We start from the raw sequence: 13,306 nt of genomic DNA on the forward strand, positions 1-13,306 counted from the left end.
TCCCTCTCTCAAATAAATAAATAAAATCTTAAAAAAAAGAAGAACTATTTTCCTTCCAGACACCAGATTCTAGTTTAGTCCAAATATCCTGAAGAACACAAGTCTGTATTTAGGCAAATGTCTGGAGTTGATAAAATTCATCCCATCATCTTCCTGTACAATGATCCTGCTATAGATAAAAATGAAAAGGAAATCTGAGGTCATCATTTCTGTCCTTTCTCACTCTCTTCCTAATACTACCTAATCGTCTAGAGCTTTTTAACTTCTTCTGCCAGCTGTTCTCCTATTTACATATTCCTATACTTTTCATATTCCTAAACTGTCCTATAGTACCTTACAGAGACCTGTTAGTGCCCCCACACACCCTGGCAGTTTCTGAAGCACTTAGCAATCAGCTAAGATCCAATCGAAAGAGCAAGGTAAAAGATAACCTCCTTCCCCCTGCAAAATATCTTAAGGGGAGGAGCAAGGTTGGGGCCAAGACACAGTATGAGTTTTCCAACTTGATCTTTCCCTACATTTACTTCTAAATGAGCAAAGAATTTGCCACATATATCCAATCATTGTTGAGAAGCAAATACAGTTTTTTGTTCTAAGTAAACTCTTCAATTGTCCCCTTGGCTGCTCTACCTCTTCCTCTTTCTAAGAGAGAAAGGCTGCGTGGAAGTTGCCATCAACCTGAGAATGACTACAATGCCACTGTTACAAGAACCTGGTAAGATGTGCCCTTTGTCTTTGTAGCCCCGTATAGTCTCTTGTGTTCTACTCCAAAATTCTCTTCTCTTTTCAACATTACTATACCATAGCTCTGACACGAATTCTTTATTTCTCCTTTAGGTAATTAATTCTACCCTCGCAGTTCCATTCGTTTCTGCCAGTTCACATTCATGTTTCGCCCCCTGTGGATTTTGGTTAACATCTGTTAAACCCTGAACTATACAGGACCATTGCCTGGATAGCATATTTCACACTTTGCAAAGCAAACTGCTACATTGTTACATAGAATTCTCTGTTCCCAGTCTGTGTTTTTAGCCATAAGTGCATTAGGACAGCGAGATACACTGTAATATCATCACATTATTTAAAACATTATAAATACTATGACCAACTTACAAGAGTCAAAAAGATTTAAACATGAAAGATTTTTTTTTATTTCTTAAAGTTTGATTTTTTTAAAGATTTTATTTATTTATTTGACAGACAAGTAGTCAGAGAGGCAGGCAGAGAGAGAGGAGGAAGCAGGCTCCCCGCTGAGCAGAGAGCTTGATGCAGGGGCTGGATCCCAGGACTCTGAGATCATGACCTGAGCCAAAGGCAGAGGCTTTAACCCACTGAGCCACCCAGGCACCCCTTAAAGTCTGATTTTAAAGACAATCTTAAGTAGACTTGAAATACACTAACATATGATCTGGGAAAATTTAAATTTTCATAAAACTAGTATTATTCCTTACAATTTGAATTTCTCTTAGGTATTATCCTCACGGAGAAAGGATACATTGACAATATTAAGAGAATAGAAAAACTGGAAAGTTTACAATCGATTTAAAAAAATTTTAGAGCAAAATAGTTCATAAAGCTATTTGTAAGCTTGATTTAAAACTCTCCCTGATTCTCTGAGAAAATTTTTTAAAAAGCCATTTATAATAGGTTAAGAGTTAATATTCAGAATGATGTTTCTGACATTCTCAACCAGAGTATTAAAAGAAAGAATACATATACTTTAAAGATATCCTTTCAAACTGAATTTGGAAAAAAGAATTCCAATTTTGAACCTTTTAAGAATACGTTCTAATCCTTTTTTTTTTTTTTAATTTTGCACACAGCTGTCTGTTGTAGTTTTTAGAATCATGCCAGATGCTGGGTTCATCAAGCAAAAGCAGGAAAACAATGGTTTGAAAGCAATTAGAAGCACCGAGACTTCAGTGAGGCTCATATTAAAATGTGATAACACTGTTCTAGTGGGAATTTCAACACTACTCCATTTCTGACATTTCTGGGCTGCCAGACAGGCAAGCTGTGTGGAAGAGCACAGTGACCAAGGAGGTAACATACTGGAATTTATTTCTGGAGCAAATGAAGAATTAGCTGAGTTGGATCCCTCCCAAGGTTTTTATTATGGACTCGGCCACCATTTTATTTGAATGTAAGTAGATCCTGTTGGCATCTGACAAAGCTTAAGGAGTAAAAGCATATTATAGCTTTGGCTCTGTAAAATAATCTAACACCAATCCACTCAGAAGGAAGATGCATTTGAGCCTCTTGTTGCTAAAAAGCAGGGCAGGGGAGCCCAGCAGGGTGAAGATTAATTAAACACTCCACTAACTTTCCTTAGAAATGCCTAATGCCACTCTGTGTAGAAGCTTATTTAGAAGATGCAGAAGTAAACAATACCATCCACACATTTTTAGTGTAAAACCATAAATGGCTAAAAAGCACTCACCTTGGGGCTGACTATCCCAATAATACCTGAAATACAAAGAAAAGAATGGAGATAAGTCAAACTTGTATTTCAATCTTGGTTGGCATATGGTAGAGACAGCACCTACTCCAAAAAGCTTGCTAAACAGTGAATAACCAGCCAAACCACTACCCACTTTGAGAAAAATGAAAGGGTTGTTCTTGAGAGTTGAAAGATTCTCAGTGGCTTTTAACTCATTGTGACTCCGGAGACAGTTTTGACCATGTTGCTGGGTCCTAAGGGGGTCCTAAGAGGTTACCTAGCCATGGTCCAGAGTTTCTCATCAGGAGCTCTACAGGCTTGGAATGTGACAACTCTTTGTTGTAACAACCAGTCTTGTACAATCAGCATCGTTGGTCCTCAGCACCTAATACCAGTGGCACCCCCAGTTACAACAACCAAAAACATCACCCACCCAAAACATATCCTCAAATACTTCTAGGTCTAAATTCTTTATTTTACAGGTGAAGCATGCATAACTGGCTCAAGGTCACCTAGCATTTTAGTGTCTGTGCCAAGACTGGGGTCCTTGCAGTCCACTGTATCATTGTCCACCCCCACCTCCTCTTTTATTTTGGGATATTATTGGCAAAACCAATAACCCCTCAAGTCTTCAAACTAATGAAATGGCAGTGGGAGAAAGGATCATTTGTAAGTCACTTCTTTGGAATGTAAATTGCATTTCCCCCATAGAAACAAAGTTCTATATGGTGGCTACCCACAAAAGTCTATTGTACTTTGGATTCCATTTCCTCCTGCCTTCACAGGAACCTTGCATTATTCTATATTGATTTTCTCTTGTATATATTCAACCTCTTCCTCTCAACTTGGCCCTTGCCATCAGTGTTTCTGCTCACATAAAAATAAAGCAAAGCCTCCCTCACTCTCTTCATATCCCTCCATCTGCTGCCGTCTTCCCTTCACATCACAGTGAAATTTTCAAAAATTGTTGTCTGTAGTTTCTGTTTTCTCCTACTCCCACCTCCCACTCACTCCTCAACATACTCCAGTCTTGCTTATCGTAACCACATGTTAATTCTTGCTACGGATATAATTCCATGCCACTAAATAGAATGAATACTTTTCTATCCTCATCTTGACCTCTCAGGAATGTATATGTTCATTTGAACACTTTTTTTCCTTGGGAGAGAGTTCAGAGTTGTTGTTGTTGTTGTTGTTGTTTTTAAGTCAAATTCTTGAAAGAATCTATAACCTAAAATAAAAGATTAAGAAAAAGGCAATACATGGGCAATAATGAGGTGTATCTTTTAACACACACATGACTGAAATAAGCTGAGGCTACTTTAGAGACAAATGTCATTCCAGTGGATATCTGGGTTATTTCTTTATAAGACTAAAGTTCAGGAAACAGAGAAGTAGGAGATAAGTAGGAGTATGTTGCCATAATCCAGAGATGCATTTGTGGGAAATTATCAGAGATAAAGAAGAGAAGATGAATTATCAGAGATAAAGAAGAAGATGGAGAAGCCTCCTGGTTGACTTTTCTTATTCCTTTCTTTTCCCAGAAGAGTTCTGGGCTGTCAATCAGGTGAAGGGAAATATAAGATACTTGGATGACAAGGCATGGAAAGTTCAGGACAGCTATGACATCTGCAGTGGAGAGGGGGAGAGGGAGGGGTGGGAAAGGCAAAGCTGCAGCAGCTGGAAAGAGGGGTGTCCATGTCAACAGGAAGGCATACGTAGCTTGAGAGTGGCGGTAGCTTAAAACAAGTTTTATATATTAGTACGACGGGTCGATCTCCCCATAGCAAACGGTGCAGCTTCCCACTCTACCTGGTCACGGTGAAGAGTTTTTCCACCAAACTCTTTTTTTTTTTTTTTAAAGATTTTATTTATTTATCTGACAGAGAGAGAGAGACAGTGAGAGAAGGAATATGAGCAGGGGGAGTGGGAGAGGGATAAGCAGGCTTCCCACCAAGCAGGGAATTGATGCGGGGCTCGATCCCAGGACTCGGTGATCATGACCCAAGCCGAAGGCAGACGCTTAACGACTGAACCACCCAAGCGCCCCCCACCAAACTCTTTTCTCTAAAACACAGTTAATCAAGCAAATCATCAAAGGGGCGAGCCATTTTCCATGTTCTTGCTGTTCCCCATCTCCTCTGGAGGCACTGCTCCAGCCTTTGATTCCAATCATTACTCAACCTCCATTTCAATATAAATAGAAATTAGAATGTAAGCCTGGTGCAAGTGGGGGGGGGCGGGTAGGGCAGGAGGGTGTGGGTGTACTTCTCCTTCCAAAATTTATACAATGGCAATAGCAGGAACTTCACTAACTGATATTATTCTATTTTATTGACTGAGAAAAAAAAAATTGAGCCATGCTTGTGGCAGTTAAAAGGCCAACTTTTGGCCAATTGTTAAATAGGTGAAACATGTTATTGATAATCTCAATCTCTGCTTTTCCCCACAATCCCCACTCCAATGTGCACACATATTTTCAGTCCCCTTCTCTACCTAGTATAGAGTGATGCTGGTTTCCTGGTTTTCTTCTTAGTTAAGAAGATCTTACAAGTTCACACACACTGAGAGTATCGCTTCTGCCAATCATAGCTGTAGCCTACGAAGGCTGATTACAGAGAAAGAATTCAACTTAAAAGTATTAAATAAAGTAGCAGGTCTACCGATTTGATGCTAAATAGCAGAATCTGCCTTAATCTTGATGACACTGTAATTAAATATTTCTGTCAGTAAAAAATCAGATGTAGAACTTCATGTGGAATGGCATGAAGTGAAATGTTAGTTTCCTTCACTTTCAGAAGGTGTAAAACAATCCTGCCACCCTACCATCTAAATCTTAATTGTGCAACTATCCTAAAGAAAGTTTGTGTCCGCGCACACGCATGTGCACGTGTGCAAACACACACACACAGAGTATACCTCTAAAAGGCAAGGCCAAAAGGTGAGCAATCTTGTCCCTCACTGGAGGGCACCGTGGATTAGTCTCCGCTGGGCACAATACATCAAAAGTCCTGATCTTGTTTCATTAAACATATCCTATGGATGGGCTTCATCACATTCTCTGGAAAGATGACCCCACACTAGAGAATTCTACACTCCTTAGGAGGCATTTAGTCAAAACCTGCTCCCATCTTCTAATTCTTATCTTTCACTCTGAAAACAATTATCCCTTAGCTAGAGACTCCAACAAGTCTGAAACTAGACATTTTAAACCAAAATACAAACACCACAATAGAATTACATAGAAGAAAAGGCATACAGACACTCACACGCACGCGCGCACGCACACACACACACAGAGTTGTGTTTATCCTAAAGGCCTCTGAGAATTTCATATCAGGCCTGTGCAGATAGATAACAAACACTTCTTTAATCTTCCCTTTGAAGCTTCAGCTTCAATATGAAAAGGAAGCTATCACTCCGCTGTAATATCCATACTCAACATCATCAGGTCCATGCAAATGACATTTGGAGCCGGAAAAATATGAGTACAGAACGAGAAGACAGAAATTGCTGCAACCATATTGATGATTATTGTTTTCACATTCAGTCAAAATAAATCCATCCTTCTGTGATCCTTCAAAAATGAAAATGGAAGAACAAAATTTCCTAACATTTTGTTGGCTCTGCAAAATAGGGTCTAGTGTGTGTTACATTACATGGGAGGCAAAGTTTGCTATTTGTGCTTCTAAATTTAGAGAGATTTTCAGCAAACTTTAGTTTAGGGAAAGGTAACAACAAATAAATGGGATTCACTATAGTGAGGGGATCTTGAGGCTACTACAGAAGCAATAACAGTAATGACAAATAACAACAATGTTAAGATTTCTCATTTATATTGTGGGCACTGTCCTAAACACTTCTTTTATATGAACTCATTCCTCCAAACTATAGCCCTCTTATTATTTCCATTTTATAAATAAGGAAACCAAAGTATTGAGAGGTGAGATGACTTGCCCATGGTTTACACAGCTGGTAATAAGGCAGACAAGTTTCTAATCCTAACAACTAGTTCCAGAATGGGCACTGTAATAACAAATTAAGAAGGAAAGTCTTGAAAATATAATCTAACTTTAAAAATTCATAAAAAATAATTTTTTCTCTGAAGACTTTCTATTATCCTAACAGAATTCAGTCACTCAGTTGACAAATACTTGTTGAATGTCTTCTATGTGACAAGTCCTTTGTTCTGGTTCCTTGGATGAAACGGTGACTAAAGTACACATAGTCTGTCTGCAGATATATTTCAGTATCTTTCAAATGGCAAACAAACTTCTAGTTTGTCACTCAAGAATCACAAAACATTAGATTCCTACTAAAAATGAAGCTATCAACTCTTAACCATTAGATGGGGGAGGGGGTTTGAGGTGGGTATCAAACTCTTGACCATGAAGCTAACCAATGAACATGGTTATTGAGATTAAAGTACTCAGGGCACCTGGGTGGCTCAGTGGGTTAAGCCTCTGCCTTCGGCTCAGGTCATGGTCTCAGAGTCCTGGGATTGAACCCCGCATCGGGCTCTCTGCTCAGCAGGGAGCCTGCTTCCCTTCCTCTCTCTCTCTGCCTGTCTCTCTGCCTACTTGTGATCTCTGTCAAATAAATAAATAAAATCTTAAAAAAAAAAAAGAAAAAAAGTACTCAGAGCTTTCACCACTCAGCCAGCTAATTAGATCCTGGTGAAGGAGGTAAAACAAACAACTGTAACTACCCCCATATTATTGCAAATATCTAGGAAGGAAAAATAGTTCCATTTCCTGATTATAATAAAAAATAGCATATTCAGCACTTTTATATGCTTTATATGTATTATTTTATTTAATCTTCATCACAACCCTATGAGATCAGGACTATTATTATTCCCATTTTTCGGATTAGGAAATTGAAACTCAGGAAGGTCAACCAACTTGACCACAACCACATAGCTATTAAACAGCAGAACCCAGATTTGTATCCAGGTCTCCTTGGTTCCAGAGCTCAAGCTCTTAAATCCCACAGTACCTGCTTTTCTATTGACTGCAATATAGAAAACAAATCAATTATTGCCAGACAGCTTAGTATTAGAAAGTAGTTAGATCAGACATCTTTAACTTAGAGTTCACAGTTGAGCTTTAGAAGACTCATGAACTCCTAAAAATTGTGGGTAGAAAGCAACCCATGTTTTCTTTTCCTTGAAGAAGAGTCCATAAACCTCATTAGATTCCAAAAAATGCCAATAACTCTTCCCCTCCAAAATGATAAGACCCTCTGGATTAGATGAATAAGACTGTAATGGCATTATAAAACTAGCTACCCACAAAGGCCAACATCTGTAATGTTATAAATCTAGAAGATCTAAATGAATTTTTTTGCAACTAAAATATTAAACATGTTATTCTACCTGTGACTTATGGAAATTTAAAACACATCATACATTCTCTGCCTCGTTAAACCACCTGCTAAACAAAATCAAATCTCTTCTTGATGACTCAAGGATATAAATTTGAACTTTGGTTTTTGTACCAAAACAGTGGTGCTTCCTACATGAATAGGCTGTCTGCACTACTCGCTATCCAGAGATGACTTCTATTTTGCTCTTGACCATCTCTTGGTAATACTATCTCAAAACGGATGGCAAAGAATGAAGTGCTATGCTGATATTAAAAATGGAATTCAAATGGAAACCTCATTGAGCAGGGCTTTCAACAGCAAGTTGCTAACACTAGGAAAACCCCTTGCAATTGACCTTGATCAGTGAGCCACATGGTAGAGACTGATACATGCCCCAAGGAAATGGCTTTTCTGAACAATGCTAATAATCTGTACCCTGTAGATACTTCCTATAACTTCTTTTCTTACTTTGGAAGATTCACTTGATTTCAAATCTTTCTAGGAGCTATGCTCCATTTCAGAAAAATGGGCAAGTGGCAAAGGGTCATACCACCCATGACACCCAAGAACAGAAATGGGAAAAGAGCACCATCTGGTGGAAGTCCCTGGTGGAGGCATTAGAGGCTGGGACCCAGGGTCCTGGGCGTCAGCCTCAGCAACAGGCAGGGATGGGAAGGCCTCTGGAGGGGAGCTGGTGCCCCCTCTAGTCCCGTACCTTTAATGCATCAAAAGGACAGGACCTAGTATCTGCCTACAAGCAGCTTACAATCTAAACGAGCTATTTATACGTCAACAGATGTCAATCTAAGATAGGAAATAACAAATAACAGACAAGCACATAACTCAGATTATAGAAGGACCTGCCACAAGAAGTTCCTAGGTTCTTTCTTTGGGTGTAATATGTCTGTGGTCTTGAGTCTATACCCACAAGTTTTAGAAACCCACCCTGGAAGACAACACAATATTCTCCTACTTATGAAATGGTCACAATTAAACTTTTATTAAGTAATAAACAAGCAACATTATCTAATGTTGACAGTATTGATTTTTTTCAGAACTCTGTTCCCAGACCATAAAAAAGAAATAAAAGAAATAAGACCTTACTTATCACTGGAGTTTTCTGCAACACTTTCACTACATAAAATCCCTGCTATGCTTAATCCAACATCCACCCTGGATACCAACAGCAAGAAATCTGGGTGCTTTTCTCAATTGGTCAATGATTATGGTCTTTCACCCCAATACTGAAAACTTGCATTCAAATATTCCTTCCCCTATGTCCAAGCATCAAGACTGCAAATTGTGGTTGAATGTCTATATAATTCCCATACTCTCTGCATGTAATAGGCAACCAATTAGAACTCAATGAACTATTAAAGAAAAATTCCAGCCAGGTACGTTGTGACAAAATAGAAGACCCTAAGAGTTGAGATTTGTTTTTTTTCTTTCTGTAGATAAAGGAGAGCATCTGAAGGATTGGTTGGTTGGTTGCTTGTTATAAGGATAGGAAATGATGTCCACTGTGATCAAACAAACAGAAATACGCAGACTGGGTGGAAGGGAGACAACCCGAGAGGCTGTTTACTGGAGCTCAAAAAGAGAGACAAGAGATTTGATAACACACGTGGACGTGGGCTGGGAACAGAGCAACAAGAGGAAAATCAGAGATATCTTTTGGTTACAATTGTGTATGGGAGAGAAAAGGCAGCACTTATATACAAAGAACTCCAGCTGATTACCATATTTTAAACTGCAGTATCTTTGGCTGTTATCCTGTCACTTCTGTCTCTGCTGATGCTTGGAACCTCCTTTTGTTTTATTTTTTGCTCGTTTCAGGTTAATAGCTACTCTTGGACCACCAAGACTCCTAGTTATCTGATTCATGAATAACTGACATATGCATGACACTGTGACTGTGGACCCTCTAGTCATTGAATTTTACAGCTGGAAGGTCACTGAAGGTCATTTAATCCAGCCCATCACTTTCCAGATGAGAAAATGAAGTATGGAGAGGTTACATGATTGCGCCATAGACGTTTAGAAGTCCACATTGTGAAGCTACCACAGTTTATCTTGAGCAGGCAGGTTCAAAAACATGATAGTCACTTGAAAATTCCTTTGGTATTTCCCTTATTATGAACATGGTTACATTATCCACCTGAGAACAAATGTTACACAAAAAATATTTAGGCTGGATTAGTTCTCAGAGCTCATCGAGGCAGAGTGGATTTCTCAACATTAACATGCCAGCATACCATCTATATCTCAAGTTATGAAGACTGCATTCCCTCTCTCAGACATTAATAAATCTCTACTACTTGCAGATACTCTGTTAGGGACTGAGAGCATGGAAAGCCCCAACTGTGGGCCAGTTGGGCTGGAGCAGTCAAACTGTGCCGAACTGATAGAATTGGCACAAAACACACACAAGGTAAAAAAACCAGGGCCAGAAGAACTCAGATCTGGCTAATGCCAGAAGCTGTCTGACTGCCTGCAGATAAGGGCTGCTGAGGGAGGATCTGGGATCAGATAAAGGAAGATGCCTGGCAGGGGAGGGGAGGGTCACTGAGAGGCCAGGTCCAGGATGCAGAGTGGCCAGCCAGTGGGTCAGAGCAGGTGACAGAGGTGACATGTTTGACAGAGCAGGTGACATGTTTGAGGAAGGGATAGGGAAGATTCTGAGTGAGTTCCAACCTTAAAGCCAGTTTTATCTTGTGAAGCAGGTGATAATGTCATGTAAGGGTAATATAAATCTGCTAAGGATTGGGGAGGGGATGGGAGGAAGAGGAACATTAGAAAGGCTGCTACTAGGGTCATGTAAGGTCACTGTCAGGTATCATTAAGGGCTCAACTGAGGTGGGAGACCAAGCCTTACAGTAGAGGCACTCTGACTATGTCATTTTTCTTCAGCACTGAGTGGCTGCCCAAATACAAGAGCAGAGATGTGGACAGTTGAATTGATCTGAGGTTAGGATTCTCCTAGTCTTGGGAGATAAAAGTACAGAAGAGTAAGAGTGCACTGGAGGACATGTCCTGGTGCTCAGGCTGAGGGGGAAAAAAATCCAGCGGCCCAAGACTTGACTATTGTATCTGTACATATTAGAGACTTTCAACAATCAGTAAGAAACAGGGGACAGCATTATTCTGCTCTTCTCTTCCAGGACTATCCTCTGTCCCACCAGTCCCAAATCTCTCCTATCTCGTGCTCCCTCTTTCAATGGTTGACATCTTCATGAACCCAGTTGAAACATGGGGACTGCCCCTTCATCTCTTTCTCTATGACTACATACAACCCATCAATCACCAAGACCTGGACATTCTACTCCCCTGATATCTTTTAAATCTACCTCTTCTCCATCCCTACAGGCACTGAATTCTTTCAAGCCTTCAGAATGCCTGACCCAGATTGATGTTCACACGATCACCTGCCACCCTGCTCCTCTCTGACCCATTCTCCTCAGGGTTGATGGAGAAGGAAGAGCAGTGGTGAGCAATGGCTTTGCAGACATATCTGGGTTGGAGTCCCAGCTCTTCCATCTTCTAGGCTGCAAACTTTGGCGGCAGCCTCAGTCTCCTCATTTTTTTTTTTTTTTAAATCAAAGTATAGTTGACATGCCGTGTTAAGTTAGTTTCAGGTGTGCAACATAGTGATCCCACAAGTTTACATATTACACTGTGCTCACCAGGAGTGCAGCTACCACCTGTCACCATGCACTGCTGTTACAATATCATTGACTATATTCCTTGTGTTGTACCTTTTATTCCTATGACTTATCCATTCCATAAATGGGAGCCTCTATCTCCCACTCTCCTTCCCCCAGTTTACCCATCCCCTACCCCCCCCCTTGGTTTCACCTTAAAAATATAAATAATAACTACACCTGCCTCGTGTGTTTTTTTGGAGGATTAACTGAGCCAATGCACATGAAGAACTGAGCACCAGGCCCAGCACCTGGCAGGCCTTCAGTTAATGTCAGCTCTTCTGTCATTAGCACCATCGTTACTCTAATGACCTAAAGTGCAAACCCAGTCTTGTCACTGCCCTGCTTAAAGCCCTGCAGAGGCTTACTCCAGCCCCTGCCTCCAGGTCCTCACTCTCCTGCTCCGTTCACACTGCTGCTTTCACATGTCTCCGCTCTCTCTGCCAGCACACTTTCTCCATTGTATCCCTTCTTCTCCCAGTGAACCTTTGAGGCTCAGCTCTGTCCCCTGTGTAATGTGCTCCCATGGCCCCTCTGTGCACACCTTTCAGCAGCACCTATAACACTGCACCACAATCCTCTTGTCTCTCTACATCACTGGGCCCTCAAGGGGCAGTGGCACAGAGCCTGTGCTCAATAAATGCTTGCTAAGAAAATGAATGGACTTGAGAAACAGAAGGGCTGTCTGAGTTCAGCATGAGTGCAGCACAGAGTGCATTTCAGAGAGGGGTCAGAGACAAGGCTGGAGATGCAGACAGCGGGCAAGGCTCTCCAGGTAACACCATGAGGTGTGGATTTTATCCCAAAGAAAATGGGGAAAGAAACTTTCATTTTCCTCTTAATTACTCACACAAAGACAAGAGGGTAAAACAGAATGAGAATTAAAAGAGGAGAAGAAAAGGAAAAGAAAGAAAAAAATAAGAAACCCTTGTTAAATTAAAACCTCCATCCAAATGAAGAATCGCCCCCCGCAAAAAACTAGTTTCAAAGAATAACCACAATATGACTAGCAAAACTATACTTCAAAAGACACGACCGAATACACATTGTAGTGGCAAGAATCCAATATATAAATACAATCAATTTGTTTCTTCATTAAAAGCTTTCATGAAGAAAATGATTTAATACAAATGCTAGAGCTACTGACACAGATTAATTGAAAAATAACAACAGACTCCTAATTAAAGACATAATATTATTTCACTCATTCATTCTGCTCTAAAACTGAATAAATATATAAAAATAGAATCAAGAAGGCAGGCTTCTGCTGCTAACCCCTCCAAGAGCTACAATGAATTACAGATATTTTTTTAAAACTTCATATCCTTATGTATACGCATTTTTCCAGTTAGGAACTGAGATGTACATAGAAATTCAGAAATCACTTTTAAATTGTGTCAGTTTTGCCCTCAAGATTTTTCCTAATTGTATAAGATTCTATACTAAAATATCATTCTTGGTCATTTATTTCTTTGAATAGTATCTACAGCAGTCATATTAAGCCCCTACAAGAGGTACCTAATTATCTGAATCATAAAAAATTAAACTACTTTGATTTAAAGGCCAATGACTATGTGATCAGTTCTACGGCTGTATCAAAACAGGTCGGGGGTCACCAGCAGTTCAACTATAATCAACTATTCAATCCCAGGACTTCCTGACCCATCGTGGGGCCAGGACTTTGGTTCTGTTGTTCTTCAAGGGATTCTCCAGCATCAGGAAATGTCTCCCCATGTTGCCAGGCCAACAGGAAGCAAAAAGGTTGCAGGCAAACATCAGGCCAAGGGAAGGACCAAAG

The 13,306-nt window shown here is 40.1% G+C and overlaps 1 protein-coding gene across 1 annotated transcript in view; it reads right to left on the bottom strand.

The window, feature by feature from the left end:
• SKAP1 (src kinase associated phosphoprotein 1) overlaps positions 1 to 13,306 on the bottom strand; it is a 280,423-nt gene that overhangs the window by 216,152 nt on the left and 50,965 nt on the right. Inside the window, exon 3 of the mRNA XM_004764740.3 lies at positions 2,441 to 2,466. Within this exon, the coding sequence (XP_004764797.1) occupies positions 2,441 to 2,466 (26 nt within the window). The remainder of the gene's footprint in view (positions 1 to 2,440; positions 2,467 to 13,306) is intronic.

This window comes from Mustela putorius, unplaced genomic scaffold (assembly GCF_011764305.1).
Source record: "Mustela putorius furo isolate JIRA1106 unplaced genomic scaffold, ASM1176430v1.1 tig00003962_pilon_pilon_pilon, whole genome shotgun sequence".
Classification (NCBI taxonomy): Eukaryota; Metazoa; Chordata; class Mammalia; order Carnivora; family Mustelidae; genus Mustela; species Mustela putorius.